Genomic DNA, 24535 nt, shown 5'->3' with positions numbered 1-24535 from the left:
AACGCAGTCGGGGACTATTTCAGTTAGTTGAATTTAATTTTTATAAAATTCCAATATTATTATTATGCACGAGATTTTATAATTATTATCTGATTGGGCTTGGAAAATGACCTTTCCTTCAGTGCAAATTGAAATATTGAAATTTCCGCTCGAGTTTCACGTTTCATCAATATGTTTTTTCCAATTTGAAGTTTGTACAGAAGAAGAAGAACGTACTTAGCCAATCAACGCTTAGATCAACATTAAATTTGTCTTCGAAAAACAGCTGTGCGATATCAGTGCTGTGGATAAAATAATGCTTTACATTTCCTTTACTTTGAGTTAAACGCTTTGCTGTATCGATCACAGATGTGCAAATATCTAGATTGAACTGAATCATGAAGCAACATTTGCTGTTTTTTTTACTATGGGGCCTTTTAATTGGGCCAGCATTTTCTGAAGAAAACAAGCTTCTTTTTGTGCAGATTGTATGTAACATTTGCTTCTTTCTTAAAACAATATATTTTTTCCTTGTCTATAAGTTGCATTTACAAATGATCTAATTTCAGCATATTTTTTACACAGGTATATTTCAAAGTTTCATTTCTTAACAGTATGGTCATGATTCACATTGACGAAAAAATTTATCAAAACTGCATATTTATAATTATCTGTAATTTCATTTAAACTTAAATATAAAACGATGGAATTTTTTAGATTTTGCATTTAGTTTCTACGTCGTACATATCTTTGCATTGTAATAAAATTCACTATTTTGCAATTGTTCAAAGCCTTTATATGTCATTCGATTTTCATTATACACATTTCTGATAGCATGTCAGATAATTAAATTTTCATTTTATAGTTAGTATTTCTATAATGTTTAAAAATTTGAGTAGCTAAATGTAATTCTTGTTTAAATGTAGCTTTCTGCACTGCATACTTTGTAACAAGAGTTATAAGCATAAGTAATGATTTCATTTAAATAACTTTTTTCATTTTAAACAATAATTTATACATATTTTATTTTAATCATATATACTTTAGATTATTCGAGAAATTCTGTTAGTTTAAATCATATTAAATACTGAAATGACAACAAAAAAAATCATTAATCTGAATAAAAAAACAAAAAGGAGTGTTCCTTTTTTAAATAGTAATCATCAGGCTTATTTGGTCACCTTTGGTTTAGGAGGAGTTTGAAGCTACGATTTTGCATAGTTCAGCTTAGGAAAAAAGTTAATTGTAGGTTTTATAAGACTGTTTATATTTTGGAAAGATTTCACCAACATCTTAGCTAATGTATAATATGTATGCTATATATGTCGCTGTAATAAAGAAGTACAAAAATAAGATTTTCAGAATTCTTAAAGAATAATTTTTTTTGTCTGTTTATTGAAAAAATTAAGCTTAATTAATTTTTTTACAGATTTTATGTATATTGATATTTCTTTTATATAATTCTATTGAATATAATAAAATTTTGCATGTCCTCTGTCCAATAGAAAGTTGCACATACTTTTTAATAAGTAAAATATCTAGATTTCCATTTTAGCTATTCCAATTTAAAATATGTATAAAAGTGTTCATGTAGACTGACTTTTTATTTTTGAAATTCATTTTTTTTTCTTATACTTTTGTTTTTTTAACATTCATGTTTGTAATATCTGTGAGTATCTTAATTGCAAGATAAGTGTTATTTTCAATATGTTGCTTTAAAATACATTATATATTTTGGTATGTCTTAACTTGTTTTGAATACAATTTGTTTTTTAACGAATTCCCATTAAAAGTTAAAATTTAATATTAAATTTGGTATTTTTTTATTGATTCAAAAGGTAGTGAGATAAATTATGTTTCTTCTTTGTTACTTTTCTCTTAATATAACGGAATATGTATACTTATTTGCAAAAAACAGCAGCCTTGGATTTCTAACACATTTGGTATTTTATTTTTTAGCTAGCTTTATAATGTAAGGCTGTTATAAATTTGGCTGCTGTTGTGATAAAAAAAAACTAAAAATCTTTCATTGGGATTTGATTTTTTTTTCTAAAATTATCTTATTTTATATTATTACAGTTTATATGTTAATTTTTCAGGTTTTTCGGCATGGAGATCGTGCTCCCATTGATCTTTATCCTAATGATCCAAATCCTCCTTCTGTGTGGCCCGAAGGTCTTGCAGCCTTAACTACAGTAAGCTAATAATGCAATTAAGTCTGTTTGAGATTTAAAAAAACTGATAATGATATTTTTTCTGTTGATGTATTAATTTCTTGAACTGTAATAAAAACTTGGTCTATAATTTTTATTGATAAATTTTGTGTGAGTAATTTTTTTATACTGGTAATTTAAAAACCATGAAATAGCCAAGAAGAAATCTTTCATGTTGTTGTAGATTGTACATGGCTAAGGATAATAATTTGTCCACTTTAAATTACTGAATTAGATTGTATAATTAGTTTTTATTAATATTATTTATTAAGTATTAATATTTTATATTAATATATTATTAATAACTTGAGTATGTTGATTATATCTTAGAGCAACTAATTTAAGCATGGATAACTGTTATGTAAACCAGATGGGTAGTTTTATCTAAAATGCATCTTTAAATAAATGAAGAATTATATTTTAAAAATTTCTTCTATTCCTTTTTATATGCACATGAAAATTAATTCATAATGACACACCTATCTACAATGCAGTTATATATAACTTTAGGATTATATAAGACTGAAAAAAAGCTTGTTTTTATTTCTCGTGGAAATACTCTTCTGTGACCTTCAGTTCATTTTCGGCTTGTTTTCTGACCTTGATTAATCAGCAACTACCTCTCTGGATGAAAAAAAAAAAAAATGCATTAGGATATAAGTAGTTTATGCAATATTACCTTCTATTTCAATGCATTATAAGCGTCTATTTAATATCTCCAAGAAAATTGTGTAAAAAAAAAAAAAAAAAGATATATATTTATTTTTTTTAGTTGAAACAATTTATTTCTTATGCTTTTATGCTTAGCATTGTGTGACAATTTTCTTGATTTGTAATATTTTATAATATTTGTTAAATTTTTTTTACATCTGAGAAAATTCAGAAAAATATTTTCATATTATGTTTAGTGAGGTATATGTATAGATTTTCAGTATCTTCATAATTATATGGCTTTACTTTTGAAGTAAAAAAAAAAAAAAAAAAAAAATGTCTTATTTTGTATACCATATTGCATGCTTCAAGTTCAGTCTGAAGCGTAATGAATTTCCATTAATGAAAAATTAAAAGTTGATGCTGTAAAAGTAACTTCACATTGAGATATAATTTTTAAAAAAATCAAAATTTTCAGATTTTTTTTTTTTAATTTAGAAAAAAAAAAAAATGTATATGGTTAAACTAAATGGCATTTAGTAACATGTATTCTAAAATTTTAGGTGAAGTTTGTATATAGGAAATCTCTATCCAAATTCTTTTTCCTATTTTTTTCCAGCTGTTTAAGCTTTAATTTTTAAAAAATTTAAATAAGTTTTAAAAAACATAAATGAATATTAATTAATTGCTCTATGATGAAAATGTTGATAATAAAATATAATGAATGAAAAATTTGGTTTATACTTAGAAATTTAAATGGTCAACTATGTCCTTTAAGAACTTTGATGTAATTACATATAGCATCAATTTAATATGAATGTTTTTAATACTTTCCTTACCTATATAAGATAAATCAGATTTGAAAATATTACTAAATGATTGCAGATAGCAGACGGACCATAAATTGTATATGTCCCTGTCTATAAGATTTATAGATGTATAATTTTTTTTTATATAAAATGTATGTTGAGCATTGTTATATAATATTTCATTCATTATATCATTTTTAAAGCATTATATATTAACAATATTATCCTGCTATTCTGTAGCTTGGAAAGAAACAGCAATATGCTTTAGGTAAATATTTCCGCTCCAGGTACAGTAATTTTACCACCTCCAGTCCATTAGAGGCAAGTATTTTTTCTATTTTTATATATAGAAATTGAAATTTTATAGTTTTGAATAATAATTTCTCCTGAATAGATTTTTTTAAAAAAAATCTAATATTTCTTATATATATAAATATATATATATATATATATATACAGGGGTGTTTGTGCTCCGGGGAAACCCCGGAATTCCGGGATTTTGAACTTCGATACCCGGAAATTCCGGGGATCGTCGTTCAAAAGGAAGTAGGAATAATAATGAATTATTTATTTTGATCTGGGTAATTTTGTTTGCTTTGAAAGCAGAAAACGCAAGGTCAGTGTGTGTGGTGAAAACTTTTCCTTTCTTTCTCCAAAGGCAGTGATAATGCGTGAAAAGGGGGAAAAAACTTCTTTTTTGTTCTTTCCTTATTGCGAGTTATGACTCATTCCCCCGGTTCTCGGACATTCTCTTCTGGATTCTTTTCGGCAAGTAGGCGCGGTAGAAAAAAAAGGGAGAGACTTCGTTCGACCAGATGTGCGATCACGTGACCTGGGTTCAGAGGTCTTAATTTTGCAAAATTAATGGTTATTAATTTTGCAAAAAAAGTAATTAATTGAACTTTTATAATTAGGTCATTCAATACTTCATAATAGTAATTTTTCATTTCTCCCCCCCCCCCCCTTCTCGAAACTCCAAAATGTCGGTAGTAAGTCCGTAAAAGTTTCCGGGGATTTTTTGGGTTCCCACAAACACCCCTGTATATATATATATATATATATATATATATATATATATATATATATACACACACACACACAATATAATATCAGTTTCATCATTATTTCAAGATATGCAGATGTTCTTGATACTGCTTAACAAGTAATTCAACGATTTCTTATCAAAACAGATGAAATAGAGATTTGCATGAAAATTTCCAGAGGGTGTGCCAACAAAATTTTCATCTCACTTACGTTTAATTAAATCATCTTTTAAAGAGAAATTTGAAGAAGAAAAAAATAACTGTCAAGGTACTAATAGTATCATTTATTAAAAAAATAGTCACCCTTTCACCAAAACAGGAAAGGCTCTCTAACTCAGACTTTTCCTCAGATGAGAATAACACAGCTCAAATATAGGCATTGATAAATTAACAAATGAGTTTGCTTCATTATTCAATTAGAAAACAAATTTTGCAATCCAAATGTAAAAATAAAGTATGCACAAATTTACTAGTAAACATCTTATTTTAAATGTATACATTTCATGCTATGTTTTATATGATGTCAAATTCTTTTTGGTTTAACAAAAATTTAAAATGTATAACAGCATAATGTCACCAAGATACCAAAAAAAAAAAAAAACATTCAATGAAAGTGTATAAACAATTTAAATTTTAAGAAAATTATATCCAGAATTAGAAAACTTAGAGAATAAGGTTTGAAAAAGAAGATTACGATTATCATCTATTACCTTTAAGCTTCTAGTTATGACCGTGAATATCATGAAATTCATGTAACTAAAATTAGCCGTAAGGCACAATCTTAGAAGAGAGTGTTTTTATATATATATATAATATATATATATATATAATATATATATATATATCTTATATGATAGCGAAGCAAATGCGAAAATAACTCCTGCTAAATGAACAGAATGATTCATTTAGTTTGACCAACCAGTTTTTCAGACAGCTGGTTTAAGTGTGTATGTTAGATATCTCATAAGGTTTTAATTTGTGTGCTGCAGAAATCAGGAAAACTCTATTTATAATTTCTCATTTTAGTTCGTCTGATTTTTTTTTTTTTTTTTTTTTTTTTTTTTCCTTATTGACTGCATTATTGCTGGTTTTAATAAAATTCCTTGGTTAAAAATAAAAATCATTCTTTATTTTTCCATTTTTACCATTTTTGATTTATTTATTTACCTTTCGTTTTTCAATCATTTATCTTTCAATTTTTTATTCAAATAGACCAATATCACAAGATCATTTGTTTTAATTTCTTATAAAAATTGCATAATGCTTGTTAAACTTCATTTCAGTGTTAAGGTCTACTAGATTATATATTATATGTTTTTTATTTCTCCCCTTTCTTATAAGATTTATTTCGTACATAAGAAGTAAAATATCTTACAATTAAAAGTAGAGTAATATAAAACATCCAAATAGTCCAGATAGATTCAAATAAGTTGTTAAAACTGATGGAAAACTTTTTGATAAAATCTAAGTTAACAGTGTTCTTATGTAGTTTCAGTGCAGTTTCTTTTCAATCTCTCAGATACTTCTTTTCAAAACAAATAATGTGAGAAAAATGAGATTAAGATTTTTAAAAACTAATCTGAAACTTTCATGGAGTTTCATAATTAGTAATTAGGTTTTGTGATTAATGGAAGAAAAAAATAATTTGGAATTAGTTTTATTTTATTGCTTTCGTATCCACATGAAAAAGCTGTTTGTATTTTGGGGGGAGAGGGAAACCTTTCATGTATTAGTTATTTAGTATGGAGAATTCTATGAACTTGTAATATGTAATGCCCCATTTGTTTAGGTAAAGGTGATTAGTTCAGAAGCTGATCGTTGCTTGAAGAGTGCTTTAACGAATTTGGCGTCATTTTATGCTCCTGATTCTGAATGGTCTTTTGATAAAAGCTTACCTTGGCAACCAATTTCTGTTCACTACCTTCCAAAAAAACAAGATAAGGTAATAAAATTTCAGATTATAAAAATAAATATTTTAAATAGAATTTAGGAATTTCACTTTTTTATTTTTTATTTGTTCTAGTATCTGGAAACAGATAGTGATTGCCCTCGTGCTGTTGAAGAACAGCAAAAAGTTATTCAATCTCATGAAGGTCAAAGAATCTTGAAAGAACATGAGGTAACTTTTATAAATGTCTTAAATAAATTATGTAAGGTGTATTAAATAAGTCGTCAACCATCTGCAACAATTCATTTTTAATTTAGCTAAAGAATATTTGCTTTAATAACTGGGTGTATAGCTGAGTAGAATGTTAAGCATTGCTCATAAAAACCATTGGATCCTTAATATATGGTGTCTGAGAACCATCTAAGCCTTTTCACAACAATACTTGAATGGAAGTGATGTCCTCTTAAAATCACCAGTTCATTCATTCAATATAAAATAATAGATCTCATCTGTAAAAGTGAGTGATGATATATGACATGGTTTTATGTGGTTGAGCATCACTGTGGGAGAATCCATTGCAATGGGAAGCTTATCAGGCGATTCCTAGGTCATTGCCCATTACATCAATGTTTCTCCAAAATGCTCCTTGCTTCCATACTTACTAATAGTGTGCTCTAATGCTAGTTCCAAGTTTGTTAAATGTATGTTCATTCATATATATGATATTCTAGGCTGACTTTTCTTTGTCTTCTTACATCAACAGACTATATGAGCAATCTAAAATCTTTTTCTTGTATTCTTTTTACTTGAAATTATGTAATCCTTCCTCTCTTTGCTAACTTTTTCTGATATATTTTTTTATGCTAGATCTCGGCTTATTATCAATCAAATGCTCTTTATGCATTTGATTATAAGCCTAAATAATAAGCAATCAAATGCGCTTTCTATAATTTTTGTAGATGTTATGCTGAGTAATAAAGGTTTATTTTAATAGAAAAACTTACTTTTCAAGAATACTCAGATTTCTTAAGAATGAAATCTGAAGAATTGTTTGGCAGTTGCAATAAATTAGGCCTATATTTTATTTCGTGTTTTCTGTGTATACTTTTTTTTTATTCTTGTTTATGCAGAATTGATTATTCATGCTTCAAATTTTCTTCTTTTTTCTTTACTTTTCCACCTTTTTTCCTTGAAGATTGTAATATATATACTAATTAGTAATAAAAACCAAGTTAGCAGGGAAAAAATAGAATCAAATTTAAACCAAATAAGATAAGAATCTGGCCTGAAGACTTTCTCAAGGGTTGTCCTCAGGCAGGGATTCAAAATAAGGGATTTTTTCTGTGAGGAGTGTGACCTAAGTAAAACAGTATTGACCCCTCGTGACCCGAAAGTCTCCTGAAATTAAGGCCTAAGAGATACCCTATTTTTTATAGAAATGAAACAAAACAAAAAATTACAACTCAAATTAAACAAAAAATACAATAACATAAAATAAACTATATTATTTTTTTCTTGTTAACTTGGTTTTTATTACTAATTAGTCTAGATTCATCTGTGTTTTAGTAGTAGCTGCATTTGCTCTCTAAATACAATGATGCTTTTTCTACTTTTTTTAATTTTTAGTTTAATTCTGAAATAATTTTTTAGTTTTGTTTCCAGAATATTTTTAGTTTTGCTTCCAAAATAATTTAGAGTGTTTCAGAAATAGGTTTTAATTTCTTACTGCTTATATTTTTGATTACTTATATATATTTAAAAATATAAATTGTTCAATGAATTGTAAATATTAATTATATAAAATATTTTATTATAAATAAAACTAGTTTATGAGTTAAAATAATTGTTTTCTATTTTTAATTTAGTTTTGCTTGCATGAAATTAATGTTTCAGGCTAAAATAAGATCTTTTTAACTAAAAAAAATCGGTGTTTAAAACGCTTTTAGTTTTATTAATTTAGAAAGTTATCCAGTATTTAAATTGTGATTATTTTAATTATTATTTTTCAGTGAGACACATGCCGGGGATTAAATGTTATATACATGTTTTGATCTTATTATTTTTTTTTTTAAGGAAATGTTCAGGAATTTGTCAGTTTACAGTGGTTATCCCATAGCTAACTGGACAAAAGCATCGTATCTCCATGATGTTTTATCAATTGAGGTAAAACATAGGAATGAAATATTATTATATGGTATTCATCAAACTGATTTAATATTAATTATGATTTAATATTAGTATTAAATTTTGTATCTTTAATCAATAATGGATGAGAAATCTGTGACGAAATATTAGCAGCAACAATGAAAATTATATAAATTTCACATCAATAATGAGATATAATTTTTTCTATTTTTTTAATAAACATTTTACAATATATGTAAAAAAAAATGTTTTTATTAAAATATCATTTCTTAAAATTTTATGTTGGTTTAAAAATCAATAATATATTGGAGTTAGGTTGTAAAAATATCAAAAAGGCACTTAGTTTTTAATTTATTAATATTTTATAAAAATTGTTCTGAATTCACTGTATAAAGTAGATTATGTGCTAAGTTTTTTAGCTGTGGATCAAAATATTTTATTTGTATAATTCTAACGTATGCATTCATATTTATTAATGGTAGCAATTCATTGAGTGTCAATATGTCTTATCAAGTTTGGGTTTTTTTAAAAAACGGGGACAGGTCAGATAAATTTTTCCCATTTTTTATATTCTGGGAAAGTAATTAACTCTTCATTGTTCTGCCAGTAAAAAATCATACCTTCATTCTTCTAGTAAAAAAATTTTCTTGAAATTTTTTATTAGAATATTATCTATGTCGGCACAGAGTTATAGTGCATGTTGTAGATAGCTTGTTCAAATGATTCCCATTTTGTCCAATTAAAGCATGTAATTAATCACATATTGCTAGATTAATCTAGCCAGCAGAGATAACAACAACAAAAAAAATGTAAAACTAGTAAATTTTTCTATTTCCATTTACCACTGAAATCTATAAAAACTCTAAATGATGCTGAACGGCTGTTTCTAAACACAACGTGATATTTTAAATTACAAAAATAATAAACCATGACTGATTTTAGTGTGTATTATTAAGATTTTTTGCAATCATATTAAAGATAATTTGTATACTTTAGGTCTTTTCTAAAAATCCATAAATATCATAGACAAGATTTTTTTTTAAAAATAATAGAAGAAGTTATAGTTAAAAGTGTACTTTGCATATGACAATTCAAAACATTTAGGTGAGTTTAATTTTCTGAAACAGAATATAATTTTATATTTATATAACTTTTGTCTTACAAAATTAAATGATGACTTTTAATTTCGTTTATTGTTATGCAAAAGAAAATCAATTTTTAGGTAATAACATAGTGATATAATAATAAGTTAGTAAGTATCTAATTATTTTATTTTGTATCTAATGGAATCATAAAAAAAATTTTAAAAAAAATCTGTTTTTAATTTTATTTCTGATTATTGTTCAGAAATTGAAATACCAATTTATGAACAGATGCATATCTATTTTTTTTAATTAAATATAATTGATGTTCAAATATATGCTGTATTGTGATCTATTGAAATTCTGTGTGCTTCATTGAAAATTATTTAATTATTATAACAAATTACTCTGTTTAGAAAAAATACAATCTTACAGTACCTACTTGGGTTGAGCCATATTGGGATGAGTTAACCAATGTATCAAATCTGTCTTTTTTCTGGAGTTATAATTCTCCATTGCTACATCGACTCCGGGCTGGTAAGTTTATACATTTTAGTGAGAAAAATAATTTTTAAAAAATGCTCTAATAGCTGAACATGACCAAATATTACTTGTATAACTCAGGGAATTTAAAAATCAACTAAGAAAAACTGGGAAAATGCAGGGAAATTAGAAAAATTTTATAAAAACTGACAAAATACAGGGAATTTTTTCTTGGTTATTTTCTTCCTATCTAAAAAATGCTGATCTATAAAGATTGCAAACATAAAAGATCATAATCATCTCTTCCAAAAATTGAAACAGTACCATTAATGATTATGTAACTCTCTTCCCCGTTTTTCTATGTAAATCAGACCAGTTTCGATTTGTAAGACAGTTGTTCTTTTGGTGACTTGCAGCTAGTGAACATGCGCGATACTTCTATAATTGTGTGAAAGATTAGAATACATTTCTCTGGTGGGAATAGTAATATTTAATCTGTGGACGCATTGCAGTATTATTCACTAGCCAGCCAGTTTATTGATTGGTTTGTTTATAATTTGAGAAATTGTGAGCTTATTTTGAGAGGATCAGATAATTAAAAAAAAAAAATGAGCTGCTCAAAATCCGGATTTTGTACGAATTGGACAGATATGTATAATCAATCCTGATTTTGCTGAAAGGGTTCGAGAAGTCGTGCGAAATCCATTTGTTTCTTATTGCTTGCTTTGTAAGAAAATAATAATCCTTAGTAATATAGGAAAACAGGCATTTATTAGTCATTCTAAAAAAAGGCAAACAAAATTACGTTAACTTAAAAAAAGTCATAATTATTTGACTTTGTATCAAAAGGAATGAAGGAGAAGGTATTCTGTTATTTTAGATGCTTTAAATATTTTGTACTCTTATACTACCTCAAATACAAATAGAATCGCAATAATTTCTATAGAAATTAATATTTGTTATGTGTAACAGAATATTAAATTTCCTGACATTTCTGTATCGCAGGGCCACTTATCCAGAGAATTATTGCTAATATGGATGCGAAAATAAATGGCATGATTACAAATCTGAAATTTCAGATTTATTCAGCGGTAAGTGTTATATTTATTTTTTTAATTTATTGATTTGCTGTTACAGTATGTATGGAAATAAATTTCTATAAAAGGAACAATGTTTTAGAAGTTCTCATTGTGCTCAAAATCTGTCATAGAAAATTTTGCATGTAAGATTCCACTTAACTGATATTTTTTATCATTTTGAATTTTTATGTTAACAAAGAAAGAAAATATCACAAATTTAGTAAACAAATTTTCAGTCTTATGAAAAGAATATAATGTATATTATTTCCACAAACCAGAGTATTTGAAGGACATGAGTGAAGTATAATGCCTTAAGAAAGTCCTTGTTTGTTTAGTAGGCAAGAATGAATAAATATATGCTATGAGTGAACCAATTAAACTACAATATCCCAAAAGTGGTGCATAAGCAATTTTAATTACAATTGCACACATACATTAAACTTTTATAACTCAAATTAACAAACATAATTATGTAATATATCAAAAGTTTCTTGATTTTTAACTCATAAATACATTTATTCAAGTTTTACATTCATTCAAATTTTAAATAATAACTCAAACAGTTCTTCATTATTCTATTTGATAGTTGACTTTTATTTATTTATTTATTATTATTATTATGGAACACCATGTTAATTTATCAGTGAATAGCGATTCAAAGTTTGAATACATTTTTAAAATTTGCTCTATATTAATCTTATTATAAATTTTGTAAAATATTTAATGATTCAAACTCACTCAGATCTGAAAATTAAGCAATTATTTTTCCATTTAAAGTTTTGAGAATTCTTTAAGAAAGAGTTGTATTAATTCCTGGGAAAATGATTGATTCACATCACATCTATATGAAGGATTTAAAAAATGTAGTAATTTAGCTTGCTGATAAATAAATTTAAATATAAGTGAATATAAGAATTATTTGTAATTATTAAAATTAATTGCAGTTTTAGATTCATTTAGTTCTTTTTTGATAGCTCAAATGCTCTGAGAATGAATAAAAAAATTGAGGAGGGAAGAAAATAAAGATTGGCGAAACTTAAAATTTAAAAAGTACTAAAGAAAAACTAAGAAGAGTATTTGAATTAATATAATTTACTTTTATTGTTTCATTACTTTGATTTTAAAGATCTATAAATTGTGATGTAGACCAGATATCTATATCTCTGTGCAAGTAATAGCATTCTTATAATTATATAAAATATCAGTTATATTCAGTTAACTGTTCCATGAAGATTATTCACCTGAATAAATCACAACCACTTCCATCACCTATCAGCTTTGAAGTTAAGAGCTTTGAATTCAAGAATTCCATAACACATCCCTGAAATCTTTATAAAGCACATACTGCCACTTTAAACTATCATACAATAATTCAATTTACATAGTAGTTTTCTTTAAAAAGATATTGATCGATCTATCAATTGCTGAAAATGTTCTGAATTGAAATTTAACTATTTGTCATTTTTCAATTATAAAAAAATATGTTTGTGCATAGTAAAATAGTTTCATTACTAAAAATTTCTATTATGACCATGCATTTTTATATTTTTTAAAAATGTAAATTGAAGAAATATATTTATTATTACATTTTGTCTCCTAAATGAGCTTGTTCATTAAGGAGTTTTCCAATTTTTTTATTATTATAATTAGTTTTGTCTGTATAATAAACTATGAATATTACTGTGTAGTGAACAATATTGTTTTAGAAAGTAAGTAACTGGTGTAAGATCTGTATCAATAATTTTGAATGAGTTTCTCTCAAGTGTCCCTTATAGAAAATATATTTTCCGTATTGGATGTTGTCATGGTAATAAATGGGAATTTACTTCATGAAATTCTATATATTCAAAAGATATAACTATAATTTTTTTCTTCTGTTTCTTGAAATTTATAATTATATTTCCTCTTTGTATGGTTAGTAGCTAGTCTATTTTTATTTTAGCATGATACAACTATAGCTGTAGTTTTGGATGCATTGAACCTTTTCAATATGATTGCACCACCATATGCTTCAGCACTATTGTTTGAATTGTTTGAAATGCCAGATGGTGTGAAGACTGTGCGAATGCTATACCAGAATTCTTCAAAACCCGAAGAAAAAATTGATCCACTACAAATACTCATTTTGGAAGGATGCAGTGAATTTTGTCCCTTGGATTTTTTCATCAATTTCACTAGCCCTTTAATTCCAGAAGATTGGGATCGTGAATGTCAGTTAGACAAGACTTTTGTTGAGAAGATCCAAGAGAGAAGTAAATCCCTTATTAATTCTTTTTTTTTTTTCCTGAATTAAAAGGTAAATTTTTCTGAATGATAATACATGCAGAAGTTAATGATACAAGAATCAGACTTCGACATATTGCTCAAACTATCTGGTATAATCTGTGAAATTAAACATTCAGTGTCTGAATAAAAAGTAAGGAATTAAATTGTCAAGTATAACATCGTAGAGCATAAAAACTGAACTATAATGATAGAATAATTTTTCAAAATGGTTTCTGATAGTTTAAAATGAAGGTTGTCTGTTTTGCTTGTATGATAATTTGGAAATAACCATATCTTATTCTAAGTGATTAAAAAAAAAAAAAAAAAATATTGGGTTTATTGTAATAGTACAAGATCCAGATTTCGGATTGCTGCACCAAGCATTTAGTTCATAAAGAATTGTAGTTACAAGTGTAGTTTTTGGCACTAAATCATGGTATCATGCAAACATAAAAGAAGGGTCTAAAAGTAAACAGGCTTGAAAATTAGGGGCTTGGCAAATCAGAAACAAGCAACACAGAATGAGGGAAAAAATTTATAAAATGAATATTAATGATTATTTAGTTAAAACATTTTGTAATTAAATCAAACAGCCAATGGTTAATGTCTTTAAAATGTCACTATTTCTGTTTATAATATATAAGAAGTTTATAATAAAGATTCTGTTTATAATAAAGATATAAGAAGGCATCCTCGGCTTCCTCATATAATTATCATTATATGAGGGAGGACATAAGAATGGAGTGTGACATCTTCCGATTGTTTCTTCTTTTTTAAATTTATCACTCATGGACTCAACCCAGGATGTCAGAACTCCAAAGTATCAGCAATTCAAAAGTGCTTATTTTCAGCATTGGTTATTGGAGATTGCACTTTTAACTAAGTATTTGTGCATTGAAGATACCGTATTAAAATTTCTTGACATTAGATTTTTAACTATAAATGATAAAACCGTTTCTGAAATTTCTATATCTTCTGGATTTTCTTTTATTGCGCAATAAAAATTTTTTATTTATTGCGCATTAAAAGGAGAAAATTTCTTGTGCCTTATACGACATTATGGAAATTCATGAATCCTCTCCAAGCTCAATAACTAAATATTTTTGAAGAGGATAGTGACCCTTTTCAACTTAATCCATAGCATTCTGGAGAAATTCATCAATGATCAATTGAAATTCAAGGATGAAATTTCATTCCTATCAATGGGTTTGTTATATTTTCACTCATATTTTGATATCTATAATTCCTATTTAATTTTCCAATTTGATTTAAAATAAATTAATCATTTAAAATCTGATTTTCTGAAAAGGCTCTCTAACAAAATGGATTGTTCATCAGTATTAATTGTTTTTAGACATCCCAATCGATCAACTCTTCATGCTCATTTATAACTTTTTAAAACGATTTTTGTTAAGCTGATGTGCTTTATAAATTGATTTTATCTTTACATTTTGAAATGAGTGATTCAGGTCATTTTTGATATTGGGAATTGAAATCCCAATCAGCTTTATTGTCAAAATTTCTAATCAGTTCAGAATGTTCAGAAATTTTGTTCTAGTCAACATCATTTATAAGAGAATGCATTTTTAATGTTGAGTGTCTTAAAGGATATCCTTAACATGATTTGTTTATAAATATATTATCAGCTTCATGATTAGGGATTGAAATTACATTAATAATATAATAATATTTACATTGTGTAAAATTTCTAGTTTTCTTTATATTTGGAAATTATATCAGCAATTTTTTTTTATTATAAAATATGACCATAACTGCTATGATGTACTTCCAAATGCAATGTTATTTTCATATACATATCAGTCATGAGTTGCATCTCAGAATAAATTATAACTGAATATATCAAATTGTATTAAATTCTTTTCATCATTTGAAGAGTGATATCTATTTCAAAATGTTCCAAAAAACATTTTATTGTCAATGGACTTTTTAGTCTCAGCATCTTTTGATATTAATGGTTTAGCAACATAAGTGAGTTTTTTGTTTCCCAAATGGTAAATATTGTTTTTAATGAATATGGCATCCATAATTTTTCATTAAATGATTATTAAATTTTTTATCATTTATTTTCTTATCAGCATTTATTAAGGAACAATATCATTTGGGGTTCCCCCATTAGACCAGGAGAATTGCATTCCTTCATCTTATATTGTTTCAAAATTATTATCTATTTAATCCTTCAGGGGTGTTTGTGCTCCGGGGAAACCCCGGAATTCCGGGGATTTTGAACTTCGATACCCGGAAATTCCGGGGATCGTCGTTCAAAAGGAAGTAGGAATAAAAATGAATTATTTATTTTGATCTGGGTAATTTTGTTTGCTTTGAAAGCAGAAAACGCAAGGTCAGTGTGTGTGGTGAAAACTTTTCCTTTCTTTCTCCAAAGGCAGTGATAATGCGTGAAAAGGGGGGAAAACTTCTTTTTTGTTCTTTTCTTATTGCGCGTTATGACTCATTCCCCCGGTTCTCGGACATTCTCTTCTGGATTCTTTTCGGCAAGTAGGCGCGGCAGAAAAAAAAGGGAGAGACTTCGTTCGACCAGATGTGCGATAACGTGACTCTGGGTTCAAAGGTCTTATCTCTCCTGGCGTGGCGCCAATAAGTAGAGAAGGGGGATTTTTCGCCGTATTAGCTATTTGGCATTGATCGCTTCGCAACTTTTTTTTCTCCGCTGTGTAAAATTTTCGTTTCATTTATTGATGCACATGTAAATTTTTCGTTTCGCTTATTGAAATATTTTTTTATTTATGTACGCAAGAGAATTTCACTTTGAAATTTCAGCATATGAAACAGAAATTACCCCTTAAAAATTCATATCTAATTAGTTTTACAGCATTAGATCCAGAGCTAAGAGGTAAAACCAGTACAATATTAGCTTTTGAAAAATTATCATCTTTTATGTCCCATATTTTTAGTGATAATGAAAAGTCAAAAGTAGAAGCTGAAATAAGGTTACACCAGAGTGATATTGATATCACCAAAGAAATGCTCTACACATCTGATGAAAGTGGAAATCAAGTCAAGTGTACAATTGATAAATATTGGTCTAAAGTTTTTAATTTAAAAGATGATTTCACAAATGATTATAAGTATCCTACATTGGCTAAATTGGTCAAAGCCTGCCTTAGCTGCTTCCATGGCCCATTAGTGGAAAGTGCATTCAACTTAATGGATACACTTGTCACCGACTATAGAACCTCTCTTAAGATTGATTCCCTAGATGCAGTGAAGACTATTAAATATGATTTAATGGCTTCTAAAGAATCCTCATGTGAAAAATATGGCTCAAAAAATCCAATGACTGATCCAATTCACAAAGATCTCTTACTGAATATGAACAGAAGTTGGAAAACATATCAAGAGGACTTAAAAACATGTATTTCAGATGAGTCACCTATAAAAGTCTCCGAAAAACCTTCTACATTAGCAGAAAAGCAAACTGCTTCTACCTCTGCATGTGCAGTTCTTGAGGAAATTTCTTCAACTGTAAATGAGGAAAATAAAAGTCAACCTTCCTGCAATTATGAAGTTCACCACAAAAGAAAGACAAGCCCACAAACATCAGAAAATAAAAAAAAAGCAGCAGAAATTAGATAATTTTTTTTAAAAGAATTAATTCAGATAATTTAAAATATTTGCATAAAATGTAGTAGTTTATATGTTTGAAAGTTTATGGTTATTAATTTTGCAAAAAAAGTAATTCATTGAACTTTTATAATTAGGTCATTCAATACTTCATAATTGTAATTTTTCATTTCTCCCCTCCCCCCTTCTCGAAACTCCAAAATGCCGGTAGTAAGTCCGTAAAAGTTTCAGGGGATTTTTTGGGGTCCCACAAACACCCCTGATCCTTTAATATTATAATTTCCATCAAAAATCGTGATGTTTCTTTCATTCTTTCTTTCTGTTTATTTGAAAGTATTATTTTTATAGTTCTTATTGTATTAATATGCTTTTATCAAAAACAATTAGTATTCTAACTTTTTAAATGTTAGGTAAGTAGAAAATTCAACTCTAAAATCTTTTTATTTTTCATAACCTTCAGATCTCAAATTAAAAGTTTCTATTTTGCACTATGTATTACAATTTTCATTATAAATTCTTGGTTCTGGAGTGAATGAACATAAAATATCAATTGGTGACTTCCCTTCATTTTTCTCTGTAATGTATTTAAAACAAAATAAGCCATACTTTATGTTAGTGGGTTATTGTAAAAAATTACAGTTGTTTCTACTTTCTTTTTTAATATTTTAAGGCAATTTCTAATATTTTTAAGAATATAGTACACTCCCGAGTAGGATAGGTCAGTTTTGAACCGATTTCTTTGTCCACCAATACCAGAAGACAAAGTTTTAAATTAGATTATAAAGTTATGTATTTTGATATTGATAGTGCTATATGTATTGATGACAAGAACTAATAAAGCAAAATCAAGATGCTTCTTAGCTGAATAAACAAATGAATTAGGAGATGAAAAATATATAAAATCATGGATTTCTTGTCCAATTAAAGATTACAGATAGAATACATAAATGAGCAAAGTGAAAGCAAAAAGTTTTAAAATAAATTAAGAAATTGAAATTAAAAATAAAATGAATTAGAAATATAGATTTGAATATGATAAAGAAAGCAATTTGGATAGTTTTAATAGAAAGCCTTTGGGTTTTTGAATATATATATATAACAAATATTTTTGAATCAGAGTTGTGGCCGAAGACAGAAAAGACATTTTGAATTTTAAAGTTCGCATTTATCCCATCCCGGAAGGCATGATTTATGTAAAAGAGGTGAGGACAAAGCACGTTTGTTCACAGCGAGATACAAGAGCAGATTAGCTAAAAGAGAGAGAGACAAAGAATATTTTCCCAATGTTTATATACTGTTAAATTGTGATAGTGATTTCTTTACACGTGTTGATTCAGGTAGGGGAATTTAGGTATCTTTTAAAAGAATGTGCTTGGCTGGACGCTTTTTTATCCCTTCACTCAGAACATGGGAACTACTGCCTGAACAAAAGCTTATGTTGTATTAATTAAATAGAAAAGATATAATGGGATCAGGATATAAGAGAATATTTTTGAATGAATTTGATATGAGCTAAATTAAACTGAAGGTTAAGAAATTAATTGTTTAAATTACATTTTAAAATATCATATATATATATATATAAAGAAAGTAAGAGTGCTTCAAAGGCTGATATTCATTATAAGAGAAATCAACTGAATTCATTTTAAATTGATGAAATTATCAATTTTTTTCAATTCATTATGAAATAGATCCATGAGAACCAAAAATTACTGATTTGGAGGCATTTAATTTTGGAATTGCAAACTTGATAATACACTAAAACATCTCAAGATTTCCAAACAGATTACCTCCCATCACCAGCACCACAAAGCTACTCGGAGACTTGCCATGTGAAAAGGCTGTTAGAAACCTTGGATATGATCATTATTTTCTCATCTCTGGATAATTTCTTTTCTTTCATTTTATGCCTCTAAATATTCACTTAATTTGGAAATTTCCAAAATTCAGTTCATAGTGCAAACTTGATCTTTGTCACTGCAACTGAACATGAGCGTTTGAAGATAGTTTATTTTTTTATCAATAAGCAAAATTAGATATATTGTCGTAATATAATCGAATTTTGCGAGTAATATATATATATAACAGACATATTTTGTGTTTTATTTCACCTAAGTACTTAATTTTGTGTGATTTACAGTTCAAGAGCATGAGAGGTAATCTATCTCTTCCCCTTCTTAATAGGTAAATTTTACCTTGCTAAATTCTAGATAATAAATAGAATTTTTTTTGTATATATATAAATATAAACTTAATTTTAATATGCTATTATTTCGAATAATTTTAAATCATTGCTTCTTTTTCTTGCTTTTTCCACTCCTTAAAATCATATTTCATTATAATTAACGTATGAGTGCTATTTAAGCACTTTTTCGTATCTTTTATATATGTACAGGAAAAACACAGATTTTCCCCCCCAGATTTGAGTGGCAACCTTGGTTATGCGAGGTTTGACTCTATTTTTGCTCACTAAACATTTCTGCAATCAACTAAAAAAAAAAAACGATTAATGTTTCGAAAAAATTAATAGATTCTTCTGAATTTCTCTAAACTAAACTGAATGAGAACCGGGAATAAATTTCATTAAATATAAAAGTGGTAAGCGTAGAAATGATGAAAACTTGAAGATTAGTGATGAAAAATTAACTGGGATGAAAGATAAGAGTGAATAATTGTTAACTATTTATTAATTGGTTTATTTTTTCTACTTCTTGAGATTGAATTGAATTCGTTTTAAGTTTCATAATAAGAAATATATAAACTTTGAATTATAGAACAATTAAGAAATAAACTTTGACAGTTTTTTTTTTAATCTTTCACAAGAAAAACGTTAGTAAGAGCTGCAAACAAAATTAGAAAGAAAGAAAGAAAAGAAAGTTGCCAAGAAAATTAGAAAACAAATTCTTCTCTGGAATAGGAAATACATCTTTGTCTTACTAATTGGAGCTTGAAAGGTAAAATTTTTTTAACTGTATCATGTAATTGCTGGATAATATTTAACAATGCATAATTAATCAAATAACTTCCCTACAATGACATAAACTCACTGAACTCCCAAAAAGAAATTAAAAGTATAAATTTCTTAGGAACTCAAAATATTTTCATAAATTGAATGCCCAATTTTGACTTTTGGTTTAAAAAATGCTGTATTCTAATCTCCTCATCTTTAATTAATTTCAAAGTACTATTTTTGCACTTTTGAAAAATTGATTTTGAGTTCAGTTCATTTCAAAAAGAAAGAAAATGACGCTTTAGTGATTTGATGAAACGGTAAGTTCGTTTTAATTTTCAGCAATGAAAAGTATTTTAGTCAATTATATTTAGAAATATTTTTGTTTAAGGTTGTTAAAATTGGCGGAAAATTTCGAAGCAACTGAATACACCACGAAGAAAAAATAAGAATTTGAATTTTTAAGATGGTGCAAAATTTATTTTCCTTGGCAACAGCTTCAAAAATTATCGGTACAACTTCTGGTATTTCGCTTCATTTTTTAATAAATAACTTATAGTATAGCTTTGAAAAATTTCCTAATGGCTGCATATTTCCATTTTCCAAAAATATATTTCTACCAAGTAAGTATGATAATATAAGTTGGAGGATTGGTCTATAATATACACAAATATAGACATACAACTTTTTCCTCTTTTAGTTTTAGTACACGCAATATTTGCATGATGAACCGTAAATACCAGCAATTCTTTTATCTTAAAGGTATCACAAGGGCATATGAAAAAATTTTCATAAAATCGTTTCAAAAATTTTTGATGAAATTTTGCTAAGTTTGCTCAGGAAGTTTTTGATATGTTAATGCCTCAACCTCTTAAAAAGAATTTAAATTTTTTAAAAAAATGGAACAGTTGCTTGTAAGAAAGTTTTAATACAATAGAAAGAATATAAAATGAATATACATTCTATTGATCTAATATAAAGAGGAATAAATTTGCTGGTTTTGATAACTGACATCAATCAGAATAATACTAAAATCTAGCAACAATGTTCTAACATATCAATGGATTCCTCTAGAACAATAAAATATATTTCTATTTGCCAGTTACAGTTATTAAATTGTATGAATTGACAGCTAAATCATATTAGTTCAAAATTTTTTTTATATAATTGTTTCCATGGGGCTCCAGTTTGATATTTACCCTAGGGACAATTTAATGCATGTATGCCTTTGAGTATAGATCACCAACCCTATGTATTTAGAACATTAGTAAATATTATTTGCCTGTATTGCATATTCATTTCTAATTTTTATGCCATTAAAAAAGTTTTAACAATATTTAAAGTCTAATGAAAAGCTATATATATTCTGATGATCAATATATTCATTTACTTCTCTTTTTTCTAAGTCAAATACTCGGATATTTTTTAAAAAAATAAATAATCTGTTTTTAGGAAAATTTATATAAAAACAATATTGTGATTGTCATTAAAATTGCCTTTATTTTTATTAAACCTGCATGGATCATTAATTTTGAAACATACATTTTTTTAATGGATTACGATTTATAGAAATACATATATATCTTAAAATTTAAATTGTGATTAATATTCTTTTTCTTTTTCTTTACAGAAGTCACAATTGGTTGGTTCCTCATCCTTATAGCAGTTGTAATGGCAGTAATGAGTATTTTCTTATTGTGGCGGATGTATTCTCGTAGACAGGACAAGTATGCATATCATCTTATGCCTATGTATTGAACCGATGTGCTCAAATTTTTATTCTCAAAATATTTGGCATTTATTTGAAACTTAAGATTGCTCATGCATGCCAGGGATTGTTTAAAAAAGAAAATTTTTTGTAATCACGGAAATTCATCATTTCCTTGTTTTATTCTTCATCATTTGTAAACAAAAAAAGGGGGTGGGACAGGAAGTCAAGTGGGATCTTTCTTTCCTCTACTTCCTTGTATGCTTTCATAATATGGCATGTTTTGCATCAAGTTTCATTATATAGTGAATATCAAATATACATTTTGTACACTTTCTTTTATTTTTTATTATTGTATCCAGAATTGATGTTGAGAGCATATACTGAACCTCATTCATTGAACCACTGATATGATGTTCACAAGATACCTTCATTTTTGTTGCAAAAACACATCCATTTAATGTATTATGTTTTTGAGTTATTGTATTCACATCTGGACATAATTCCAATAATGAGATTACTATGAATTTCATGTTGAGATTTCCTATACCAAAAGGGAACGTAATAACCAAGAAAATCGTCTTATTCTAAATGATTTCTTTAAGGTTTTGTGAGTAATTATGCTTAATTAATTTCCTCCTCTAGTTGTCATAAATTAAGATACTAATGTCTTGCTTCATTTCCAATTTTGAGAATACAATAAACTGGATTGTGGAAATTTGTTCTGCCAAAAAAAGGATTCCGAGTTGGAAAAATTTTTCCAATTTATGTCAGTAATTTCATTTTTTTTTAAAATTTAAATTGTCATTGTGCATTTGTTTTCTCCTGTATTTATTATAAATAATGTCATCTGTAACAATTTTTAATCAGACCCGGAACTTGTTTGGAAATAAGAAGCAGTAAATTCAAGAATTTGTGTTTGTGAGCTTATATATTCTCTGTATTCCATATGGTGCGATAAAGATCTTGGTAATGCTTTTAATCTCAATGTGGATCTTCCATATATTTTTATGTGAAAATCAAGACTTCTTTCATCTTTTTTTTTTTTTTTTTTTTAATTCATGTTTGTATTAGAATTTTAGATGCAAAGTCTTGAATGCTCAAAGTATTAAAGAATGTGATATTCAAAACAGGAAGTATTTGTCATTTTCTTCTTTAGCAAAATGTATTAGTTTCATCGCTTTTTACAGATTTTGAAATAGTTTACTACTTTTATCATCATAATTCTTTAATTTATGAAGCATTTGAATTTGAAATTATCATTTTTAAATATAGCTATATTAGGCCATCTCTCATATTTTCTGTCATAAGGGTTTCAGCAATTAATACAAAAGCTTAAAAAAAATTACCAAAACTAATATTGGTATTTTTTTCAAATTGGAGAACCAGGTTTTTTTTTTTTTTTTTTTTTCCCGCAGTAAAGTTTGATTACTAAGCAATTTTATACTGAGATTGCATTTGTAAAAATAAACTATCAGACCTGACCTTATCTGATTAGAATGCTCTAAGAATGAGTCAGGGTGCTCAGCCAATAATATAACAAGAATGTTGAGCTTTATGTACACTTAGAGGTTATTTCTCTAAGCTTGTGATCACATATTGCCTGCAGTATGTGATAATAGTTATTCTGGTGTTATCTTAATGCTCAAACATATGATTGTGACATTTGGTTTTTCATAAATGATTGCAAAGGATTAACATTCGGGATATTGTTTTATTTTTTTAGGTATTCTTTTTTTAAGTAAAAATTTGCATTTTCATCTTTTATGTATATTTTTCAAAATTTTTAATTTATTAACAAATTATTTGAAATACTGCTTGATATACTTTTTCAGCTGAATAAAAATTAATTTTCCAAATTAGTGACTTTATGACAGGTACACCATTTTTAGTATTGATTGAAACACAAAAGTATAAATTTGCAAATAAGCAGAAGTGAAACAAATTCCATAGCATTCTTCCAATGTTAGTAAGCGTAGTTTCCAAAGATAGTTATTTTGTCACCAATTACTTTCATATGATTTTGTTTTTGCCTAGCAAACTGATGCAGAAGAATTCATTACTTATTTTTAAGCATGCATATAGAAATTGGAAATTTGTTATAAAACATATGTATAATTTTTTTGAGAGAAAGATGACTAGTATTATTTTACTTTTAGACTATATGAAAACAATTATTATAGCACTTTCTTTTATGACTGTCTGCGATTTTGATGCAGAATAAGTTGAAAGTAAATTGACCTAAAAAATAATAATGCAAGTTTGATGATTACATTTTTTTTTCTATTGAAGAAATTTTTATTTATTAAGTTACTTTTTTTTTTTGCATTTTTGTTATTGTTGCTTATTTAAATTAAGGCCCTTTCTCTTTGCTATCTAGGAAGGGTATTTCTGCTGTTAAATACAGTAGTTTGGATGGTCCATAGGGCAAGACATTACATCTGTGTAATCAATGCAATGTTACATAATCTGAAAATGACCTCATTATTTTCCTATTCCATGTTGCTCTTTGGTAAGGTTACAACTGTGACAACTGCATTTAACAAACCATTGCATTTTTTTTTATAATATAAATTTTTCTGTCTTATGTATTGAAAAAAGTTATATTAAAATTTTGAATAAAGTTTTATTTATACATTT

General features: G+C 26.9%; 1 protein-coding gene across 1 annotated transcript; it reads left to right on the top strand.

Moving 5' to 3' along the window:
• Positions 1-236: 236 nt before the first annotated feature.
• Positions 237-24535, top strand: LOC129981093 (prostatic acid phosphatase-like). Its single transcript, XM_056091752.1, has 11 exons — positions 237-467; positions 2079-2174; positions 3893-3973; positions 6485-6637; positions 6719-6814; positions 8657-8746; positions 10227-10347; positions 11299-11384; positions 13315-13624; positions 21818-21914; positions 24276-24535. Exons 1-11 carry the CDS (start codon positions 378-380, stop codon positions 24319-24321), a joined length of 1266 nt encoding a protein of 421 aa, XP_055947727.1. The 5' UTR covers positions 237-377; the 3' UTR covers positions 24322-24535.

Source organism: Argiope bruennichi, chromosome 8 (genome assembly GCF_947563725.1).
Source record: "Argiope bruennichi chromosome 8, qqArgBrue1.1, whole genome shotgun sequence".
NCBI lineage: Eukaryota > Metazoa > Arthropoda > Arachnida > Araneae > Araneidae > Argiope > Argiope bruennichi.
The sequence above is the reverse complement of the archived record's forward strand: the minus strand, read 5'-3'. Positions and strand labels throughout refer to the sequence as shown.